The sequence below is a fragment of the Micropterus salmoides genome, unplaced genomic scaffold (genome assembly GCF_014851395.1).
Source record: "Micropterus salmoides isolate LMB-PRFRI ecotype aquatic unplaced genomic scaffold, ASM1485139v1 Ms_hic_scaffold_7, whole genome shotgun sequence".
Taxonomy (NCBI): Eukaryota; Metazoa; Chordata; class Actinopteri; order Centrarchiformes; family Centrarchidae; genus Micropterus; species Micropterus salmoides.
The window spans coordinates 37,729,997-37,754,406 of record NW_024044459.1 but is presented as its reverse complement, the minus strand read 5'-3'; the positions used below and the strand labels follow the sequence as shown (position 1 = coordinate 37,754,406).

General features: G+C 44.7%; 2 protein-coding genes across 3 annotated transcripts in view; both read left to right on the top strand.

Moving 5' to 3' along the window:
* LOC119891504 (scavenger receptor cysteine-rich type 1 protein M160-like) overlaps window positions 1-24,410 on the top strand; it is a 1,270,577-nt gene that overhangs the window by 266,500 nt on the left and 979,667 nt on the right. The window lies entirely within an intron of this gene.
* The window catches only part of dok2 (docking protein 2), a 23,607-nt gene continuing 742 nt past the window's right edge, over window positions 1,546-24,410 (top strand). Inside the window, exons 1-8 of one of the 2 annotated variants that reach the window (XM_038703289.1) lie at window positions 1,546-2,257; window positions 4,906-5,043; window positions 6,872-7,036; window positions 9,269-9,377; window positions 17,700-17,869; window positions 18,907-19,065; window positions 20,986-21,102; window positions 22,865-24,410. The exon at window positions 22,865-24,410 is cut by the window's right edge and continues 742 nt beyond it. In XM_038703289.1, coding sequence (XP_038559217.1) covers window positions 2,198-2,257; window positions 4,906-5,043; window positions 6,872-7,036; window positions 9,269-9,377; window positions 17,700-17,869; window positions 18,907-19,065; window positions 20,986-21,102; window positions 22,865-23,689 — 1,743 coding nt within the window. In that variant the 5' untranslated portion in view covers window positions 1,546-2,197 and the 3' untranslated portion in view covers window positions 23,690-24,410. Of the gene's footprint in view, window positions 2,258-4,905; window positions 5,044-6,871; window positions 7,037-9,268; window positions 9,378-17,699; window positions 17,870-18,906; window positions 19,192-20,985; window positions 21,103-22,864 lie in introns of both variants that reach the window. The other variant, XM_038703288.1, reaches the window with a different exon arrangement.

Here is a 24,410-nt window from a genome sequence, read left to right as displayed (position 1 = left end):
TCTGTGGTTTATCAGTGAAGCTGTCTCTTCAGGGAAACGTCTGGATCCTCACTGCACTGCGTTATTAGAAACCATGATGAACCGATCGTGGGTCACATCTCTGTTTTAGCTTCTGATGGAGCTCAGGACTGATCAGGAGGACGGCTGCTTAACTCCAGGGGGTAAGGAGGAAAGTAGGGAGGTGAGGAGGTAAGGTCGAAGGGGGGTAGGTAGGTAGGTAAGAAGTTAAAGAGGTAGATAGGGAGGTAAAAATGTAAGGAGGTAAGAAGGTAGGGAGGTAAGGAGCTAGGTTTATAGGGAGGTAGGTAATAATAAGGAGGTAGGGAGGTAAGAGGCTAACAAGGTAGGGAGGTAACAAGGTAAGGAGGTAGGGAGCTTAAAATGTAAGGAGGTAGGGAGGTAAGAAGGTAGGGAGGTAAGGAGCTAGGTTCATAGGGAGGTAGGTAATAATAAGGAGGTAGGTAATAATAAGGAGGTAGGGAGGTAAGAGGCTAACAAGGTAGGGAGGTAACAAGGTAAGGAGGTAGGGAGCTTAAAATGTAAGGAGGTAGGGAGGTAAGAAGGTAGGGAGGTAAGGAGCTAGGTTCATAGGGAGGTAGGTAATAATAAGGAGGTAGGTAATAATAAGGAGGTAGGGAGGTAAGAGGCTAACAAGGTAGGGAGGTAACAAGGTAAGGAGGTAGGGAGCTTAAAATGTAAGGAGGTAGGGAGGTAAGAAGGTAGGGAGGTAAGGAGCTAGGTTTATAGGGAGGTAGGTAATAATAAGGAGGTAGGGAGGTAAGAGGCTAACAAGGTAGGGAGGTAACAAGGTAAGGAGGTAGGGAGCTTAAAATGTAAGGAGGTAGGGAGGTAAGGAGGTAGGGAGGTAAGAAGGTAGGGAGGTAAGGAGCTAGGTTTATAGGGAGGTAGGTAATAATAAGGAGGTAGGGAGGTAAGAGGCTAACAAGGTAGGGAGGTAACAAGGTAAGGAGGTAGGGAGCTTAAAATGTAAGGAGGTAGGGAGGTAAGAACGTAGGGAGGTAAGGAGCTAGGTTCATAGGGAGGTAGGTAATAATAAGGAGGTAGGTAATAATAAGGAGGTAGGGAGGTAAGAGGCTAACAAGGTAGGGAGGTAACAAGGTAAGGAGGTAGGGAGTTTAAAATGTAAGGAGGTAGAGAGTTTAAAATGTAAGGAGGTAGAGAGTTTAAAATGTAAGGAGGTAGGGAGGTAAGAAGGTAGGGAGGTAAGGAGCTAGGTTCATAGGGAGGTAGGTAATAATAAGGAGGTAGGGAGGTAAGAAGGTAGGGAGGTAAGGAGGTTTTGCTTATCACAGTCCTGCAGCCACACATACCAGTTTTTGTTGTCATGGGTGTTGGAGCATTTGATTTATTGCTATCGCGATCTAAGGAGAATTTCAGCACATATGAACAGAATCAGTCGCCAACATGACCACCAGGGGGAGCAGGAAACCAAATGATGTCGTTTTACATCAGTATGTGCAGGTAGGTGAGTAGAAACAAAGTTGAAAAATAACAACAAAAGGTAAAGTAACCACAGAGCAGAAATGAAGAGTGGATGTATAAAACAAAGTGTGACACAGGGGGACAGGAGGAGCGACACTGAAGGAGGAGGTTTCACACAGACGCTTAGTTCTGCATTACATGTTGCAACAGAGCGAGAAGGCAGGAAACAGAGACGCTTCTCTGCATCACACTGATACCACAGACAGAGAGAGAGAGGGAGGCAAGAAAAGAGGTGCAGGAGGAGAGGACGGCGAGAAACTCTCCAAACTGGACAAAGTCGAGCGAGTAAACAAAGAAAGACAAAACAAAAGGAGGTGAAAGGGGAACCGCAGGTGGAAATAAAAGGAGAAGTTCATGAAAAGAAGTGCCACGAAAAGGGTCAACGCAGAGCAAAAGAAAGGTGAAGGGGAGCAGAGCCAAAGCAAGCAGAGAGGAAGAGGAGGAGGAAGGAACGAAGAAGAGTAGTAATAAAGGAAGAAAGCGGACAACCACAAGAGGAGGTGAGACTTTAGCCAACGAGGAAGAAGAAACTCAGAGAGGAGGGTGAGTGGAGGAGGCGAGGAAGGAAAGGAGGAAACACCAGAGGAGGAGAGAAGAGTGGTGGCAGACATCAAAAGAATAGTGGAGCACAGAGAGAAGAAGAGAAAAGAGGTGAGGAAAGGAGGAGGCGAGGAGGAGGACCTGCGGTGTCATCATGGAGGAGGACATCAGGAAAAAGGGGGTGCTGCAGCTGCAGCAACAGAGATTTGGAAAGGTACACCAGCACTCACACTGCGCTAACAACAGAGCTAACGCTAACACAGCATGTGTGTGTGATGTTTGTGGTGCAGCAGTAATGTGGTGAAACAAGTATTCAGATGTTTTACTTCAGTAAAAGTAGCAGTATCTCAGGGTGAAACTACTCCACTACAGGTAATTTGCATTCAAAACGGTACAGTGTAAAAGTGCTGATGTCTTAGCTGCAAAATGTATTTACAGTATCAAAAGTAAAATTACTCATTAGTCAGCAAAAGGAATGTAACATTATATTATTGAATTATTTATTACTTTATCAATTATTTGTACTATTACAAATTAAGTGTATTGAAGCAATGCCAGGAACACAAACAGGAACAGGAACAAGAACAGGAACAGGAACAGGAGAGATGACAGGAACAGTGACAAGAACAGGAGAGATGACAGGAACAGGAACAGAACAGAAACAGCAGAGATGAAAGGGGCAGGAGCAAGAACAGGAACTTTAGAGATGACAGGAACACAAACAGGAACAGTGGCAAGAACAAGAACAGGAGAGATGAGAGGAACAGGTACAGCAGCGATGAAAGGGACAAGAACAAGAACAGGAACAGGAGAGAATACAGGAACAGGAACAGAACAGGAACAGCAGAGATGAAAGGGAAATGAACAAGAACAGGAACAGGAGAGATAAAAGGGACAGGAACAAGAACGGGAACAGGAGAGATGACAGGAACAGAACAGGAATAGCAGAGATGAAAGGGAAATGAACAAGAACAGGAACAGGAGAGATAAAAGGGACAGGAACAAGAACGGGAACAGGAGAGATGACAGGAACAGAACAGGAATAGCAGAGATGAAAGGGACAGAAACAAGAACAGGAACAGGAGAGAATACAGGAACAGGAACAGAACAGGAACAGCAGAGATGAAAGGGACAGGAACAGGAGAGATAACAGGAATAGGAACAGTGACAGAAACAGGAACAGGAGAGATGACAGGAACAGTGACAGTGGCAAGAACAGGAACAGGAGAGATGACAGGAATAGGAACAGTGACAGAAACAGGAACAGGAGAGATGACAGGAACAGTGACAGGAACAGGAACAGGAGAGATGACAGGAACAGTGACAGGAACAGGAACAGGAGAGATGACAGGAACAGGAACAGAACAGGAATAGCAGAGATGACAGGAATAGGAACAGTGACAGAAACAGGAACAGGAACAGGAGACAATACAGGAACAGTGACAGTAACACGAACAGGAGAGATGACAGGAACAGGAACAGGAGAGATGACAGGAATAGGAACAGTGACAGAAACAGGAACAGGAGAGATGACAGGAACAGTGACAGGAACAGGAACAGGAGAGATGACAGGAACAGTGACAGGAACAGGAACAGGAGAGATGACAGGAACAGGAACAGGAACAGGAACAGGAGAGATGACAGGGAAAGGAACAGGAACAGGAACAGGAGAGAAAACAGGAACAGTGACAGTAACACGAACAGGAGAGATGACAGGAACAGAACAGGAATAGCAGAGATGAAAGGGAAATGAACAAGAACAGGAACAGGAGAGATAAAAGGGACAGGAACAAGAACGGGAACAGGAGAGATGACAGGAACAGAACAGGAATAGCAGAGATGAAAGGGACAGGAACAGGAGAGATGACAGGAATAGGAACAGTGACAGAAACAGGAACAGGAGAGATGACAGGAACAGTGACAGTGGCAAGAACAGGAACAGGAGAGATGACAGGAATAGGAACAGTGACAGGAACAGGAACAGGAGAGATGACAGGAACAGTGACAGGAACAGGAACAGGAGAGATGACAGGAACAGTGACAGGAACAGGAACAGGAGAGATGACAGGAACAGGAACAGAACAGGAATAGGAGAGATGACAGGAATAGGAACAGTGACAGAAACAGGAACAGGAACAGGAGACAATACAGGAACAGTGACAGTAACACGAACAGGAGAGATGACAGGAACAGGAACAGGAGAGATGACAGGAATAGGAACAGTGACAGAAACAGGAACAGGAGAGATGACAGGAACAGTGACAGTGGCAAGAACAGGAACAGGAGAGATGACAGGAACAGTGACAGGAACAGGAACAGGAGAGATGACAGGAACAGGAACAGGAACAGGAACAGGAGAGATGACAGGAACAGGAACAGAACAGGAATAGCAGAGATGACAGGAATAGGAACAGTGACAGGAACAGGAACAGGAGAGATGACAGGAACAGTGACAGGAACAGGAACAGGAGAGATGACAGGAACAGTGACAGTAACACGAACAGGAGAGATGACAGGAACAGAACAGGAATAGCAGAGTTGAAAGGGACAGGAACAGGAGAGATGACAGGAATAGGAACAGGAACAGGAACAGGAGACAATACAGGAACAGTGACAGTAACACGGACAGGAGAGATGACAGGAACAGAAACAGTGGTAAGAACAGGAACTGGAGCAGTAATGCAGTGGTTAGTAGTTTAGAAATTGTGCTGCCATTTCATCAGCTTCCACCTGCAGCCTCTGAGCCAAACCGCACCACTGAGCTCAGTGTTTGTTCCCAGGATCAGAGCCTGAACAGCAGTGAGCGCCTCCCACACATCTGCCTTCCACTCTAACTTTTATTGTGTATGTCTCTGTTTGTAGAAGTGGAAGCGTGTGTGGTGCGTCCTGTACAGAGAAAGCTCCTGTTCGATTTCCAGACTGGAGTTCTATGAGTGTAAAGATGGAGGAAGTGTGGAGAAGAACGACAAAAGTCTACGCAAACAGCAAGAAAACAAGAAGGTAGACTCCACCCTTTCCTACTTCACTGTGTTAGCCTGCTCTCTTAAACGCATTCTACTTTATTTAATTCAATTCTATTTCACACTTTTGTACTCTACTGTCTTCTACTTTTGTTATGGCTGCTTTAGTGTGAACACAGGAAACAGGGATGTGGACCTAAAATGCAGACACTAAAGCAGAACAGGTTCAGTGTACGGTGTTCATTTAGACAAAGTGCATCCTCCTGCCCTTGAGTCTGGGCAGGTGCCTCTGGAGGCTGGTGACGAGGACGGAGACTCTCTGAAGGCTGAGCACAAGACTGGGGACAAGACAGGAGACCAGGACCACAGTTTAAGGCCTTAAGACAAGAGACACAGCAGGCTGGCTGAAGACTAACCACAGAGCAGCTGGGGGTGACAGGGCGTCTTGCAGGAGAGCCTGTGAGGCCAGAGATACAAGGGGCTGCTGATGCTGTAAGTTGCAGCGACTCCACAAGGTCTGGGGCCAGCTGTAGTCTAGCAGTGTCAGGGTCTAGCAGCTGCTCCAGGGGGATAGGAAGCCACTTTAGCTCAGGAGCAGGGAGTTTCTCTGGGACTAGGGAATGCTTCAGTTCAGGCACAGAGAATAGCTGCAGCACAGGAACCAAAGTCAATTGCAACTCAGCAAGGACAGTGCGCTGCTGCCGTTCTGTGGCAGCAGTTTAACAAAGTCAGGAGGTTGCCGTAACTTATCAGAGCCAGAAGACTGTTTCTGCATTTCAGGGGAAACCAGAATTTGCTGCAGCTCATGAACTAGAGTCATTTGCAGATCCACAGAAACAGGAAGTTGCTGTAGCTCAGCACGGACAAGAGTCAGCCGGCTTGCCAACTGAGAACCGGAAGCAGTTGTCGGCCTGGTCGCTGACGAAAAACCAGTTGAGGCTGGTGGTACCTCTGTGGTACTGATAAACATCTCAAGGATGCTAGCCAGCTGTGTCTCTGGGACGTCGGGCAGAAAGACACTGGATGGCAGCGATGAGGACAAAGAGCTGGACAGCTATGAAGACGAGGACCTTGGCAGTGATGACTCATTGGAGACTGTATAGACCAGGTCTTCTCCTAGCAGGATTTACTGAAGGTGGATGTGTAACTAGTTGGCTGTCCGTCGAGATGAAGGGACATTGCATGTGAGGTTGCTAAAAGGAGGCTAGCTGTCTGCGGGGTAGACCCAGGACAAGACGGCTGAAGACTCAGCGGATGAAGTGCAGTCTGGCTGCAGTTAAGTCGGAAAGAAGACTTGTTGCCAGAAGGCTGACATGAGAACTGGCTGATATAAATAGCTGGTTGCAAGCAGGCAGGTGGCTAGCAGTTGGGATGCTAGCTTAAATCCTTCGATTTATTCTCTCTGTTTATTGTCCGCTGGGTCAATACTTGTCAGTTTATACTGTAATAGCTGTCTGAATGAAGACCCAGGAAACAGGAACTTGGACCCAAAATGCAGACACTAAAGCGGATGGCGTTTATTTGGACAAAGTGAACTAAACTTACAGAAATAAACAGGAATTCAAGAAGCGTCCAAATCAAAAGACACTGATAGAGAGAGATAAAGTGAGACAAGGACAGCAGAGACAGACGATTTCAAATTAAATCGGAAACCCAAAACTTTAACAACTTTCCTATGCTATATCCTTCTGTTCTGTGTTGTACTGTGCTCTGAATTGCTCTTCACTCCTGTTCTCTACTGTTCTGTATCGTGACCCACATTCTACTTGTGGTGTCCCACACACAAGTTTGGTTGGTTAGGTTTTATGTTATTAAGCGATTATTCCTTCTTCTAAGTTCTGCTCTGCTGCCGTTTGTGTCTCCACTAGGTGATCCGTATGGCCGACTGTATCCGGGTGTCGGAGGTGGAGATAGACTGTCCCAGAGACACGGGACCCTTCCTGATCGAGACCACAGAGAAGATCTACGTATTTGCTGCAGACAGACAACATCTGGATGACTGGGTACACAAACTGTGCGAGATCGCTTTCCCGGTAGGTCCACACACACAGGACCCCCTTTTTTATTAACGCTGTGGGTACCCTTTAGTTTTTGAACGTGTAGTTTAGTTATTTTAGAAAACATTAATTTCTTAACATCTTCTTTTTTTAAAGAATATATATACTCAAAAATAACTGTGTGAATGAAGGTCAGTCGGCTTCCTGCAGTAACTGCAGATAGACAGCAGGTGATCAGAGGTCGACCTCAGTCTTCCTATGATGGTGGGAAGTGGTTTTACTCTCCTGTCTTTGTCGGTGGTTTTACTTTGATTAGAAGGACACAACGTGACCGACCGACCAGCCTGTCTGTCTGCCGTGGCCGTGACTTGCTATGCTAACATTAGCTGCTCGACCTACAGGAAGCACAGCTCGCTTATGAAAGAGCAGCTTTTTACACAACTGACAAAGAGGAAACTGTCGGCCTCAAGGTCACCCGACACATTGCGTTACTGGTCAGCTTCCCCCTGAGTCGGTGGCTTCTGCCACCATTTTAAAAATGCATTTGATCCGAGACAAAACCCCTCAAGTCTCTGACGTGTCAGATGTGGTTCGAGCTGTTCTGACGAGTCTTCCAGCCCTTTTTAAACGAACCTACAGAGAATGGCCCGAAGTGCGTGACGCAGTGTGTTCAGGGCGTGTCCACTTCTGCTCGTTACACCGTGCATTTAAATAGAAATGTTCCAGATGCATTGCTATTTAAATGGTGGCTGAATTGTGCATTACAAAAAATCAGTTTATCAGTTGTTTAAAGGGTGACGCAGACAGAAGTGTGATGTCTAAACCGTCTCTGATCATGAATATTCCTCTGCAGCTCTGTGGTTTATCAGTGAAGCAGACAGACGCTGTCGTCTCTTTGAAACGTCTTCACCTCCGAACAGTGTCACTGTATGAACCTGTGCTGTGTGTGAGAACTTCTTATCATTAATTAAGCTCACCACGGCTCATGTGACCATTTAGATGCAGATGCCCCTAAAAATAGAACCGGGAAAATTATTTAGGAGCACAGTGTAACGTCCACCCGACCCGCTGCTATGCATTCAAAACACACTCGGACAGGTGTTATGACGAGTTTTGCATGCACCTCCAAATACTTCTTTTATAATAACTTTTTTTAATATCCTCTGTGGGGTTCATCAATGGTGATAAATGATTCTAAGTATATATTTTATGAACGTTTAGAGTTGTTAATATTGTGTTACACTCAGTAGAAGTAGTGTGGTGATCAGTGTGAACAGCTAAGTGTCTGAAAAGGGGTGATGGATAAAGATTGTTAGATGATTAAGAGGTGGATTCATAATGTGGTGCATTGCAATTCTCGGCAGGCGTGCAGAACTCTGCACAGCGCCGGCCGTCCCGTGTGAGCGGGTCGATCTGCGGCCGCTTGACAGCTCGTGATTACAATAAATTGTTTGTTAATAAACTCTGTTTGTGCTCTTAAACTCTCATTTAAGAGCACGTCTTCCAGTTCTGCCTCATGTCTCTCCGCCTGTCAGCCTTCAAGCAGCAGGAAAGTTTGACTTCAGACCAGGTTTTTATTGGTCAACCCCTTTCTGCTGCTTCAAGATAGCAACGTGCCGACACTCGCTGGGCGTGAAAATGACAACTGCGTGTGTCGGAAACTAACAGTGACACTTACACTGTGCACCGGGCGGAAACAGAGCGTCCAGTCAGCTGTTCACAAGACACAAAAATACAAGGAGGTCCAAGTTAACGGTGCTTTGTATAAAACTTTAAAACAGCTCAGTTTACCCGATCAGCCTATTCTCCCATAACTCTAATGGCTAACGAACAATCACCTTTCTGCCACGTCCCACAATGCACCACCGTTGGGACCAGACATTCACACTGTGTGACAGTTTGTGGTTTTTGTGTTGATCCATCAGAACAGATCAGATCGCTGTGGTTCGTGATGGCGTCTCAGCTGCACACATGAAATATTATTTGTGTGGTTATAAACAGCAGCGTGATGCCGGCTGACAGTCCTGAGTCAGAGCTCCACTTCCTCTTTCTGTGTCCGTGTGATACACAAACAGCCAATCACACGGCAGCTTCTGTCTGCAAACGGTCAACACACAAATTCACTGAAGGGACTCTTATTTCTTTTCTCTTTATGTGGTGTTTAAGCACAGTGTGAGCGTGAAGCTGAAGCGTCTCTCTGATGATCAGACGGGGCAAAAGTCATGAAACTGATGATGTAATTGTTGCATTATGTTTGTGTGTGTGTAGATGAGTTGGGCGGAGCACAGTGTGAGGAAAGGCAGCCTGCAGCGAGGAAACAGAGTGGATGAAGATGAAGGAATGGAGGACAACTCACTGTACGGCGGCAGAGAGACAGGTACGCCTGTTTGATGAACCACCTTCAGAGCAAAGGTGGCAACACGTCCTCACACCTGAACCACAAAACTGGTCGTTTGTCTTGAACGACATGTAAGACCAGAACGAAGCTCTGGCATCACAGTTCGACACTGAAAGTAGGCCTGCTATAAATAAAAAGGGAGATGGACCGAGGGTCAGAAACTAGACTTTCACCCGACATTGATTCCTTTTTAGTGATGTTTCGTAAATAACACAGTCTGACTGGACGTTGCATTTAGAGAGCCTAAGCCCCTCCCCTTCTGGGGAACCACCACGGGACTTTATTTTGGACAAACATACTGTAAAACTTCAATTTATAGCCGAGTCTCAAATAGCCGCCTACCTCCTTTACTGGCCTGCTGAGAGAACACATTTTGACAGATAAACGCCTGGTCTGGTCTTTACAGAAGTTCTCTGGATGTATAAAAGCTGTTAAACCCCGCGGGCTCGCCGCTTTAGCTGCTTCTAAGCTGCTCAGATTGTTAAATATTGTGTGTTTAACCGTGTGACATGCTGCACATCGTTAGATCAGTTAGATTCTCCACAATTCAATCGTTCATTTAACAGAAACAACGAGTCCCAAAGTCTGATTCATATTTCAGATTTACCGGTGTTACCTCTGAAGCGCTCGTTAAGCCCGAATGTGTCTGTTCCTGATTATTTATCTTCCTTCAGTCTGAAACACAGTCTCCACCCATCAAAAGAATCAGAACAGCTTTTCATAAAAATGAATCCAGGCTGTGAATCCTGTCATGTGAAGTCCGTCGCTCTCTGTCTGCTGACTTCTCTCATCCGGCAGCCTGCTGTTGTTTTTAGCACATAAGCCGTCAGTCGGGGCTGGATCAAATGAACGACGTGTATTAGTAAGTAATAAGTAAGTAATATTCTGTTTGAAATAAATAAACTCTTTCATAGTAGCTTATTTCAGATTTGAGCAAAAGGAATTAAATGTCCCAAATAAAAGCCCGGGCTGCTAGTTTTACAGCATGTTCAGTAGTCAACAGTGAGAGACGACTAATGTTTAGGTCCCGTTTGAATTGTGCCCTCAGTTACACACAGGATGTCTGTCAGTTTAAAAGTTAACGTAAGTTCCATGACCTTAAACACACTGAGTAGGCACAAAAGGACGAGTGAGGATTCATGTTTGATCGTTTCACAGTAGATTTAAAGCATCTTTGTCGACAGAACAGAAACAGTGAAAACAAAGTGATTAAAATTTGTTCCAAATATAAAATGTGAGGCAGTTGTTTGCACAAGTGTTCAGACCAAAATCATCAGTGACATAATTAGTTGTGTGGAGAACCTGTGTGTAGGCAAGAGCTTTCAGCTGACTGTAGTCAGTGCGGTGGTGAAGCCTCAGAATCAGAAATACTTTATTTAATTTATTAAATAACAATAAAGTAGGAAATATTAAATCTAATATTAAATCATTTACAGCAGACAGAAATGTAATGATAAACAGAAGTGATGAATTATACAGTAATAGTAATAATGAGTGCAGAAAACTACAATGGGTTCAAACAGAAATACAAAGAGTGTAGAAATATAAATATTATATAATATACAAGACGTGTGCAGGAGTAAATGTGGGGAAGACACGATGGACCCTACAGAGAGGAAGAAGGATACGAGGAAACAAGATAGAGGAAGGTGCAGACTGGCAGAGCGAAGGGATGGGTGGCATGTTTGAGGTGTGGCCCTGCTCCTGGTACCAACACCGCCATGTTTGTAGTTCTGCTGCTCAGATCTACAATGAACAATTAAATGAAGGAGTTTTGTTCAGTATTCCACTGTAGGATCATGACCTCAATACTATATATATATATAATACAGTCCAAATAAAGCTTCTGAGGGCGGATTAACAAGCTGCTTCAAGGAGTTTACTGTGCTTCATTTCTTTTCATGTCTCTACGTGACATCTTAAAGACTCCCCATCGGCCGACAGAAGGTTTGATGTCTGACGAGGCTGAAACCGATCAGCAGCTGGTCAGAGTTACAAAAACCGCAAGAAGCGTTTTGTAATGGCGCTAAATGGAGGTGGAGGAAGTACACAGATCTTTTACTGCAGCAAAAGACAGTAATACCACAGTGTAGAAAGCAGTACTTTACTGCTCACGACAGGACAACATCCAACCACAACAGAATGTGTAAATTAGAAGACGATCGCATTAGAAATAACCCCACGACCATCGCACGCAGCCGCAGATCTACTACAGACACACTCAGATACACTGAACAGTGGAATACAGTAGGGTTTAGTGCAAAGTCTGAATAAAATGTTGAGTGCTTTTGGAAAACAGTGAAACAGAATAAAACTCAGCACTGTGTGTTTTTATCACCTCAGCAGCTGCAGAACATCTGTCTCATCTGCTACCTCTGCATCAATGATCTGTGGATCATATTTCTATCTGCAGACCCGAGAAGCCTCTGAAGATAAAACTCTTAGAGGTTTAGAACCTCCTCCTCGCGTTGTCGTGCTTTTTCAGCTCAAACTTCAGTCACAACTTCCTGTCGCACCTCCAAAAAACCCCACTTCCTCTCTCTAGCGTTTTTTCCCCATAGCTGCTAAATTTAGCAGCCTGCGGCCAAAATGATGCATCAAAAGCGCACACTCAAACACATGCACCCACTCGAAGACTTTTTGTGATCCGCTCTGCACCGAGGGGATCCTTTTACTTTGCTTGTGTTCGTGATCTTTTATTGAAGAGGTTCTTAGCAAAGGTGCTGTAAATAACATCTGGACAGAGCGGAACCTCTGAGGCACCCAGCCGAGGTCCCTGAGCTCCACGATGACTTCCTGCAGTTGGATATTTGCATTCAAAGGCAGGTGTTCCAAAGAAAGTGCGGACTGAAACAGAACCCTAACAAACACCGTTCAAAACCAAAGCCACCATTTCAAATCTCTTCATACAGTTCAACAAAGACACTGGCAACAATTCTCATAGTTTCTCTAAATTTTTGCATTTAGTCTTTATCTGTAAAAAGATAAAACAGTTTGTTCAGTTGTTCAAACAGTCACACTGGTGCTGGAGACACAGTGACCACAGCCTGTAAGTCATCAACCAACCCGCTGAACCAATTCTGCCAAAATGCAAAGACATTTCCTGCTTTACGCTCAGACTGCACTTCTAAGCTTTTTTCAAAACACTCCACACATAGATGCAAACATAATATATACTTCTGTGTCAGTCTCTTCTTCTGTATTTTTATCAGTTTTATGTACAGTGCGTTTGAAGCAGCACGATCTCAGGCGTCACATGAAAAAACGTAGCGAGTGATTTTGCCTATGATACGCTGCAGTTTGCAATAGCGTTGCAACACAAAGGAGGCTAATCCTACCTGCTAGCTTTAGGGCTAGCCGGTCGACATGCACATATTTACTGACTTAGGTTTAGGCACTAACTTCTACACACGCAGCCTGGATGCGTCTCATAAACATGAACCTGGGGGCCTATCCTACACACGGAAAATCTCTGTTTTGCGCACAATAGCCACGGTTTTATCAAAGCGTGTATTTGTGACGCCTGAGCTGGTTTGAAGAGTTCTGCAGGCGGTGGAGCAGTAAATAAAGGAGTTCGTGGCTTTTGGATGAAGTGGTCATTGAATGCATTTTGTGTAAAAGCAAAGAAAAAATACAGCCGCGAGGAGAAGAACAGACGACTTGAGAGATTAAAGTGAATTTGGATATTTTGAGATAATTGCGGAAAACGCAAACTTTTTTTACAGCATCACTTTGAGATCAGAGAGCGTCATTATATGTACCTGATTACTGGGTGACATGTTTAACCCACCTGCAACATTTTGTGTTGAAAAAAAGAGATTGCCGTATCAAAATTCTTTTGATAACTTTTGATCAGCGACATACGTAGATGACCCCGCCAAAGTTTCAGGTTGATTGGCGAAACCGTCTGGGACGAGTTCGCAAAAATAGGTTTTAGAGAAAAGAGATAAAAAGTCGTATAATTTGACAGTTTCAGAGCAGAAGACCATCGGAGCAAAGATGCAGATGAATCCAGAGATTAAAATTTTGAAAGAAGTTTGACTCTAAACAAAGCCGTTTTTGAGATAATTGCAAAAACGCAAAGTTTTTCGTCCAGCAGTTTTTGCTGCCGAAACACTTTTAGCAGAGAAAAAGAAGAAAGAAAGAAAGAAAAAGAAGAAGAAGAAGAACAACAACAACAAAAGCAATAGGACTCCAGCAGCTCCGTTGCTTGGATCCCTAAAGAGTCACAGTTTAGTTCATCTACACTTCTGCAGGCTGGCAACTGAAAAAAACTATTGTGCGTTTCCCCTCTCCTTTATTGGGTTATAAATCTTTTTTGAGTATGGAACAGGTTTGCCCAAAGGGAGCTCCCCTCTCCCACAGAAAACTCTGCTCCTGAACACAGCCTTTACTTCTGTAGCCTGTAATCTGCGTCGCTCTTTAACGCGCGACCTGATGCTCACCTAGCAGCTAGTGTGGTGGGTGGCCGAGGCGCAGTGGATAAGAGTCATGCTCACCATTGTGTCCCTGAGCAAGACACTTAACCCCTCGTTGCTCCAGAGGCGTGCGACCTCTGACATGTACAGCTGTTGTTAGCTGCTTCTGATAAAAAGCTAAATGAATAAATGTAATGTAACAACGTTAGAGAGCCTGCAGGCGGTCAGTGGAGCTGCTGCTGTGATGTGGAGACAGAGCTCAGGTAAAACGTTCTGAAAGATAAATGTGTTACTACCTCTACGCTCTGAAAGGTCGCGCTCCAGTCCAGGTTCTGAAGCTGCTTCTGGTGGTTCTGCCCGTGGTTACCGGCTGAAGCGGCTTTGTTTTGGATCCCACTACCTTGCTTGTCACGACCCGCCCTACTCTGCTACCGATTGGCTAGTAGATCCTATTGCTTAGGCTATTTAGAATCTAATCAATACAACCAGTGCTTCATTTGTAAATTATTAGGTGCCGAGCGCCTGAAATGTGTTTATGTGTTTAATTTATGATCAAATAATTATTTATTTACATGCACGGCGTACCTGCACATTGTTTCAAAGGGTGATCAGAAACCATTATTAGCTACCAGGAAATCCATTAGAGTAACCTTATTAGTCTGGATGAACTCGTGTAGAAGGAAAGTGCTGAAACTGAACACTGAATTCAACAATATTTTTTTAACACAGAAGCTTGTGTGCTCTGCGCATATAAGGAGAAACTGACCCGAGCCTGAATCGACCCAGCGTGTCGGGCCCTGTCGGGGCTCCAAAGGCCTTGCAGACTTCTATGCCTAGGTACTGCACATGTGCAACGCCCAACAAAGAACTTATCGAAGTGGGACGCTTCACTCGGGAGCAAAAACCGGAGCGTTTAACAAACCAAGTGAACCTGTTCTGGTAGAACCCCTTACTAAAAGAGCAGAATATGACCTCTTTAATGTTTAATGGGGAACAGATGAGAGCTTTCCTGCCTGAGAGGAGACCTGTTTGATGTCGCTGCAGTGGCATGTAGAAGGTTTCACATGTTGTAAACAGAAGCGTTTTGATCTGTAGAGTAGAGAGTGTTTCTGACGTTTCACATCGACTGAGCGAGAGCTGAGCGTCAGAGAGAAAACCTCGCGTCTGCTGATTGTGTTGACTTTTATAACTAACGGAGGATTTTTCCATTGCGGTTCTGATGCTTTTACTGAAATCATGCATTTGCACACACAAATGTGTAGTTGTGTAGTGGAAACTTGTGTGTGAGTTCCTGCTGCGGCGCAGGGTGTTGCAGCGCTGCAGTGACCAGCGGCTGCAGGACGACCTCAGCCTCTATCTTCACAGGACAAACTTCCTGTTTCTCAACATCACCAGCGCTCAGCACTTTGTGTCAAAGACGTCTGTGGTCGGATGTTTTCGGACGTCAGCAGAGTGACTGTTTGTGCGCGTTCATGTTCTGGTTTCTCTGATTGTGAGGTGATGAGGTCAACCAGAACTCTGTGCTGCGTGTTGTTTAAAAAGTACTACACCGGGATATATAAAGACACAATTACAGGTGGTTAGAAGTGCTGAGGTTTGGTTTAATACATTCAAATGTCCAAAACACAGCAGACCCTTTGTGTTCTTTTCAACAGCAAGAACCCGTCAACAGATCTTTAAATGATTTTTTGATGGCCAGCTCGTCTCGTATGGACGTTTGGTTCAACACCCCTTGGCGTCGCTTCTTCATTCAAAAACAACGCTACAGGTCTTCACCATGCGTCTATATGAGACGACTTGGGGGTGAGAGCGTGTTGGGCTTGCACTTGCTGGATACATTTATTATACTTACTATATTTATCGTAGCCCGACAGATCTGCTCGTAACCTCAAGGAGAGGAAGAAAGAGATTACATGACGTGTGCAGTAGCAGTCGCAGCGTTGTGCAGAAGGCGTGATGGACTTATTACCTTGCGGGGAGGAAGAAGAAGATGAGGAAACAAGATAGAGCAAGGTGCAGAACATGAGAGCGAAGACAAGGCAATGGGTTAGTAGGTATTTATAGAAACGCCGGAAGTGGCCCTGCTCCTGAAACTAAATTTAAGATATCTCATGCAAATATTTGTTTTTGTTGTAATTTCATGATCTTTGCTATTTTACTACTTTATACAATGTATGAACAAAAGTATTGGGACACCCCGGCGCTAATATTTTCTGTAGGGGCTGTTTTTTCATGCTGTGGTCAGTGTTTGAAATCTTAATGCTAGACAATAATTCTTCCAACAGCTTGTGAACACCTTTGGGATTTACTAGAACGGAGACAGGGAGCCGGGCTCTCTCGTCAAACATCAGTATCTGACCTCACGAACGCTCTTCTGGATGAACGGGCAGAACAACTCCAGCTTGTTGTAGAAAGCCTCCGCAGAAGAGTGGAAGCTGTTAGAGCTGCAGAGGGAGACCAGCTCCATATTAAAGCCTGTGGGTTGACAAAGTGATGTGTAGTTGTCAATCAAGCAGAAATGATGAAAATAAAGAAACGCAGATATAAATAGTACTGCACTGCTGCAGGACCACAGTAGTGACATTGTGTGGATAATTGAGGTTGTGATGTGCAGCTACTGAAGCTGCTACTGTTTCCCCACATCCTCAAACACCTGCAGCGCACACACACCTGGCTCAGAGAGAGTGTGTGTGGTTTCCTCTGTGCAGCTCAGTGTCACAGATCTGAACACGTTAACTGCCGTCCAGGAGGTGTGAAGGAAACGCTCACTTTAATGTCACGTCACACATTGAGCCTTCTGCGTGATACGATCACACGCAGGACCGGACTGGGGCAAAAAATCGGCCTGGCTACTGCCGGCTAGCGTTTGGGTGTAATTGCAGAACGGAGACACTGACGCACATATATGTCTCATTTGTCCTGTGATGGGCCCCAAGGTTCTGTGCTCGGCCCCCTGCTGTTCAGCCTATATGTGCTCTCGGAAAGATCATTGGTAGTTTTGAAGAAATATCTTACAATTGTTATGCAGATGACATCCAATTATATTTATCTTGTAGCCCTGATACACTTGCTTAGCCGCCATTAACAAATGGATGGCAGAAAACTTTCTGCAACTAAATTCAGACAAAACTGAGGTGGTGATTTTTGCCCCAGACAACATTACTCCTAAGATCAGGCAGGCCAGTGGGGCTCTGTCATCCTCTGACAAATCAATGTGTTTTAACATATGAAATCTGTTTTTCCATCTCAGGAACATCGCTAAGATTAGATCTGTAGTTTCTAAAGAAGAGATGGAGATGCTTGTTCATGCTTTTATTTCTTCTCGTCTGGATTATCACAATGTGCTGTACACTTGTCTAAACAAATCCTCCATGGACAGACTGCAGGTTGTACAGAATGCAGCTGCAAGGCTTTTGTCAAAGACCAACAGGAGATCACATATTACACCCGTGCTTCAGGCTCTTCATTGGTTTCCAATTGTTTAGAGTGCATGTTAGAATTTTAACCATTACTTACAGAGCCTTGCGTGGTCAAGCTCCCTCTTCTGTTGCACGCACACACTTCTGGTCGCTCTCTGAGGTCGTCAGGCCGAGACCTAAGGATCTGAAACTCTCTCTCTTTAGCCTTCAGAGCCTTGGACTCCTTCACCTTCACCAGCCATGTGGTTTTGTATTTTATGTGTTATTGTTTTTATTTGTTTTATTTTATTTTATATTGTGAAGGACTTTGTGTCCCCTCTTGTCTCTGAAAGGTTCTATATAAATAAAGTTTACTTACTTGCAAATATTAACGCATGTGTCTGCCCGATGCAGGAGTATAAATCTTGCGTTGCAGTTGCGTCACATGATCATGACACGTGTGTTCATGTGTGTGTTTGTGTCAGTGCGTGACTTCAGAGTGTGCGTTCGGAGGACGGAGGCGTCTGATCGCTGCAGGCTGAAAGGAGACGGCGTCCTGCGAGCAGGCTCAGACGCTCTTCACCTGATCGATAAGGCGGGAGACGTCCTGTACACCTGGCCGTACAGATACCTGCGCCGCTTCGGACGAGACAAGGTGACACACAATCACAACTACCTGCCTAACTCTAACCAAACTGTAACCTCAACCCTAAAACCGAGTCTTAACCCTCAAACTCCACCTGTGAGGTCCCCACAGAGTCCACATCAGGTCCCCACTGAAACTAAAACCCCTTTTCCACCGGATTTGTTGTTGATTCTCTCTGAACAGTCACCTTTTGGTATCACCTCAGCTTCAGCAGCTCTGATAACCTGCAGCTCACAGTCCCGAACAGAGCAGGCTTCAGTTTTTAGATGTGTATATTGCAAAACTCTACCAGCTACATCACAATAAACTGGACTCACAGCGCGAGAGCGGGTACACCTGATTAACATCACAGGGTATGTCGGTGTCGCATCAGCTGGGCGGAGTTTATTCACGCCGAGGTCAACGTTATCAGTTAGACATTGATGTGTAGCGTGAGGGCGTGTGAAAGGTGTCAGCTGCATGAGTCTCACGCTCAATGCGTGAGAGTTGGCAGCTATGCTAATAACATTAGCTGGACTAAATGACTATCCTTAAAGAGTATCTCAATCAGATGAATATGAATTCTCCATATTCAGTTTTATTTATATATTCAGTCCTAACAAAGGTCGTCTCATTAAACTCCGAAAGCGTGAAGTCGGATTTGCCGGAGGTTGTCATGTTCTTCTCATTCTGCTAACCTTAAACTCGCATTATAGAGACGATTGTAGATTAATTCAGTCCTTAAAGCTTTACGTTTTTTAACACTACGGAATTCCTAGTTGCTGCTTTTTAGTGGAACAAGTCAGCCGTTACATTAACTCAGAGGAGTTTTAGGTTCAGATGAATCAGGAGCAGCAGTGTCTGATTCCACAGATTCCTGCACATTGTGGAATAAGAATATAGACAACAGCAGCGACTAGTTGTTCATTCGTCCATCTTTTACATTACAGTTTATTTAGTTTTAGTCGCTGAATATATCACATCATTGTTTTTTCACTGAATAAGGTCAAGCTTGTATGAATGAAGTCTGGTTTAATCCTGACTCTGGTGTTTTTCCTTGCCTTCAGTGCTCCTTCTCCTTCGAGGCCGGGCGGAGATGTGACTCTGGCGAGGGGAATTTTGAGTTTGACACCAAACAGGGGAACGTCCTGTTTCAGGCTGTGGAAGCTGCCATCGACCTGCAGCGGGTCTCCCACCCCCACAGGCAGACTTCTGGGGGGGGCCAGGTGAGTCTAGAGAACCCCCAGGACCTGAACCTGCCCCCTTTGCCCCTCAACCCACCCCTGGTCCAGAGCAGGATGCCACTGATGCCTCAGCCCTGGAACCACATGCCACAAACCCCTGCTGCTCAGGTTAGCTCACATTACAGATCGTCTCTACGTGGTTTCAAAATAAAGCCAGGAATTTTCACATTAAAGTCCAGATTTTTTAAGTAGAGTTAGAAAAAAGTCAGGATTAAAGGCAGAAATGTTCAAAATAAAATCAGAAAATAAAGTCAAAATAAAGTCAGGACTCTGAGTGAAGTCAGGATTTTCACAAAAAGTCAAGAATTTTCACAATTAAGTGATTCAAAATGAGTCAGAATGATGTGATGAGTCATGACATCATTCTGACTCATTTTGAAAATCCTAACTTTATTTACATCTTTAGTCACTAAAGATGTGAATAAAGTTAGGATTTTCAGATTACTGTCAAGATTTTCTGAATAAAATCAGGAATTTTAATAATAAAGTCCAGATTTCCAGGGCAGAGTCACAATAAAAGTCAGGATTAAAGACAGAATTTTCAATTAAAAGCAGAATAAAGTCAAGATTTCCATAATAAAACCCAGATTTTCAGATGAATCAGAATAAAGTCAGGATCAAAGACAGAATTGTCACTTAAAAGCAGAATAAAGTCAAGACTTCGATAATAAAGTCCAAATTTTCAGGGCAAAATCCATATAAATGCAGGATTAAAGCAGAATTTTCAAATAAAGTCAGAATAACGGCAGGATTATCTGAATTAAGTTCAAATTTTCAGAGTGGAGTCATAATAAAGTCAGGATTAGAGACAGAATTTTCAAATTATTGCTGGATAAAGTCAGGACTTTCATAATAAAGCCCAGATTTTCAGATGAGTCATAATAAAGTCAGGATTAAAGACAGAATTTTCAATTAAAAGCAGAATAAAGTCAAGACTTTGATGATAAAGTCCAGATTTTCAGGGCAAAATCTGTATAAATGCAGGATTAAAGCAGAATTCAGGGTTTTCAGAATAAAGTTCAATAATAATTTTTTTTATTGCTGGATAAAGTCAGGACTTCCTGAAAAAAGTCAGGACTTTCATATTAAAGTCCAGATATTCAGGGCAGAGTCCGAATAGCTGCAGGATTAAAGCAGAATTTTCAAATAAAGTCAGAATAAAGTCAGGATTATCTGAATTAAGTCAGGGTTTTCAGAATAAAGTTCAATAATAATTTTTTTTATTGCTGGATAAAGTCAGGACTTCCTGAAAAAAGTCAGGACTTTCATATTAAAGTCCAGATATTCAGGGCAGAGTCCGAATAGCTGCAGGAAAAATTTTTCAAAATAAGATCAGAATAAAGTCAGGACCTCCTCAATAAAGTCAGGATTTTCAGAATAAAATCCAGATTTTCAGAGTAGAGTCAGGATTAAAGACAGAACTTTCAAATTATCTCACAATAAATTCAGGACTTCCTGAATAAAGTCATGGTGGCCAGAATAAAACCTAGACCAAAACCTCAGGAAAACAACCAGAGATTTCAGTCACTAATTTAATGTTCCGTCCTAACCAGCAAATCAGAAACGGCTCAGACAACATTATTTATGACTTTGGCCTGAAGTGAAAACACAGTTCTTTCAGTCGGGCATAAATCTGCAATCTCCACATTCAGAGAAAGGCCGAACTTGCAGAGTCGGCTTTAGACTTCAGAAAGTCTGAGATTAATTTCACGTAACTACTACTAATTAATTAATTAAAACAATATGGATGGATGTGTGTTTCTAGTGACAGCTGTCAGGATTTGTTCTCAGTTAATTATCTAAAATGGAAGGAGTCTTCAAGCAGCAGCGTCTCTGGTCTGTTCGAGGAGCAGGAAGCTTCTGCTCCAGCTTAAAACCCGCCTGGATGTTTTCTGTCTGCAGGCAGCTGACGGCGTGTACAGCATGGTGACGGAAACGCCAAATCTTCAGATGATTCATCACAAAGACAGAGAGAGCGCCACTCCTCCACCACATCAACAGCAACATCGCCCCTCGCTGGTAGGAAAACACACTACTACTTGATCTGAAACACTGAAGATCAATAATGTTGAAGGTATCTTATGTCATTTAGTCTGTTCTTATTAAAACACCTCAATTCAACAGCAGCTGGAAAAGCTTCGTAAATCAGTTGGCTGTCTTTTTTGGTCATTTTCAAAAAGAGCACCAAGCGACTTCCTGTCTGTGGCTGTCAGCTCCGAGCCCATTGGTTCCTCCCGAAGACGTCAATCTTTAAAAACTCCTCACACTTATTTATTTCCATGTTTAAAAAGGCTCAGTCATTTCCTGAAACAGCTGCTCGCTCAGACAAACAGGAGGAAATACTGACCTCAGATTCAGTTCAGGACACACTGAACTGATGTTCAACCCTGTCATACATGAATTATTAAATCACAAAGTCATATTTGCTTCAATGTTTGTTTTTGCCTGTAAATCTATAAAATAGTTATTTCCAAAATGTAATACCTTATAGATTGTTAGTCATTTGAGAGTAGTTAGTTATATTACAGTATTACTGTCTCTGAATTGTAATACTACTTTTGCGTTACTTTGAGTTCCTGTCCTGTTTAATGAGCACATTATTCTGATTCTGACGGTTCTAGTGATGTGCAGAGTTATGTCCGTGCATCAGGTGGGGCTCTGTCATAAAATTTAACCTTCTGATTAATAGCGGGGGTGAAAAAGGATGAATCATTAAGAAAGACGCTGTGTGTATTTACACACGAGGTACAGCAGCACAACGTCACTGACTACTAAAATCTCCGACACTCTGACAGGATCAGTCAGGATGAGCTGACAGCAGCCTCACTGATCAGGAAAGTAATTTGTTAAAGTGCAAACACAGAGCCTATAGAAATCTATTTACCCATGATCCATCAGGGGAGCTGCGTCTTGTTAAGAGGAGTCGATAGTTTGCAGGCTCGAACAGGAAATAACTCGTGGATTTGTTTTTCTGCTGCCGAAATGTTGTCAGTGTTGGTGAATTATTAAAAAACAAACACCACTTAATCTTGGGTTAAAATGTGTCGTAACACGCGTTAATATATTACTGATTTTTTTAGTAATGTGTTATATTACTGCGTTACTTTTGTAAAGTGTTGCTGCCAACACTGGTGCAGGATATCACAGTGTCAGAGATCATAATTAATCTCTGTAGACAGATCTTCGTGGGTCTGCCACGTGGTGGTTGAGACACGGCGCTTTAACATAAATGGCTCAAAATGGCCCCCAAATATCCGTTCTGCGTGAGAGGGACTGATGTTTTGGGGGTCAGACATCAACAGAGAACCAGAACAACACACTGGGATCAGCATGACATGTTGAGGATGTAGGAAACGACATAATGAGGATGAGTAATGTCTTTAACGACGTGGAGGCTGAACACGTAGTTTGGAGAATTTCCCTTCTGTTCTGAGAAATGCACCAAAGCCACCGAGACAAACTGTGACTAAAGTGCAGCCTCGTTGTCCAAACCTGAACCTCAGTTTCCATCAGATAACAGCTGACAGTGTTAGACTGAGGACATGTCGACTGTCTGGTTTAAAAACACAAAGATTTACTGCTGAGAGGCCGATGAAGGATTCTGATCTCTGAGCTGCTGTAAGTAACACCAACAGCTCCATCTGCTGGACAGTGTCAGTCGGTCCAGTTCAGGAGCAGACTGGGACTTTAATCCAGGACCCAGAGTGAAACAGATAGACTCTCACTGATAAAATACTGATCACTGATTGGTTTATGTCTCTGTCACCTGTTCTGTCCTCAGGCTCGTCTGGAGCCCCCGGTCGACAAAACGCTGACCGGTGTGAAGAGTTTGACCCTGGACACTCGCGGCGTCCCCATCCCCCGCAAGAACCAGGTCAAGATGATCTCCAGCTGCCCTCTGCCTGGCCCCGAGCCCGGCCCGGCCCCGGGCCTGTCCCCCGTCCCCACCCCCAACCCCCGCCTCAGCCCCAAACTGAGCTCCACCCCGGATCAGACGTACTCCCAGATCACCCTGCCGGCCGCCGTAGATCGAAGCACCAAGAGGGAGAAGAGAGGTGGCGGCGGCGTGCCTCCCCCCAGCGCCTCCCCTCTTATCCCCCACGATCCAGAGTACTCCCTTCCCTTCGACACCATCGCCACGAACGTCATGGCCGACATCTTGAACACCCATCCGACTGGCGCAGCTGACAGCGGCGCCGACCCGCTCTACGACAGCATCGACGAGTTGAAGATCAGAAACCTCTTCCTGAGCAACGCCGACGCTCTCAGGCCGCCGTACGAGAAGGTGGAGCACATCTACGACGAGCCCGAAGGCTGCGCCATGCCAAAACCTCCCCCCTCCGTGTACGACGACCCTGAGGAGATGCGAGGAGACGCGTGGAAGATTATGGGTACAGCTGCTGACCCTAAAGGTCACGAGTACCCGTACAACCCCCGGGTGGACGACTACGCCGTGCCCAAACGACCTCAGAGGGTGTTTCCTGTTGCACAAAAAAACAACGAAGATGAAGAAGATGGGGAGGAGGAGCCAGAGAAGGAGGAGGAGGAGCTGAGGGAGGGGCCGCTGGATTCACCGTACAACAACGTGATGGTGAAGATGGCGTGAAGAGGACACAGGAAGCGCATCCAGAGCGTCAGCTGTGAGCATTAACCTGAGCTGAGGACTGAATCTCTGGCTGATCCGCCGTGTTTTCTTTCTTTATGGTTTGTCAGTCCACCACGGGAGCGGTCAGCGGCTTCTTCTAATAAAATAAAGTAATCCAGCAGAGAAACGTCCGTACAGGTGCATCAATCAGCAGCTTGTTACGACACACATTTAGATTTTTAGTTAGGCGGCGACCCCTAGTGGCAGAAGAAGTCAGGTGACGTAGTATAAAGAGCCGTGTGGTGCGGTGGATGAGTCAAGTAGACTTTCCCTCAGGAGACCGAGGTTCAAGTCCCGTGTGAAAGAAAGTGAAAGGTGACACATTCTAAGCTAAATAACGTTTAACTTACATTATTTTTACCCCAAACCACCGTCTTTCCCTAAATCTGACCAAACTCCCGCCGTTTCACAGCCGTTACCTCGTGTTAAAGCTTCAGCGTGGATGTTTTAGTGGCATCTAGTGGTGAGGGTTGTGTATCGCAGCCTAACGGCTCACTCGCCATTTTGTAAGCGCGCAGGAGAAGCTGCGCTGGCCGACACGCTCTGTCGGCTCTGAGCTAAATAACACGTGCGGTCCTTCATTTTTCCGTGGCGGTGTAAGAGGAGTCTCATTCTACGGTAATAAAAACATCAGGGTTCATTCTGTAAGGTCTTTACGGAGATTATTTTGCATTTCTCTCAA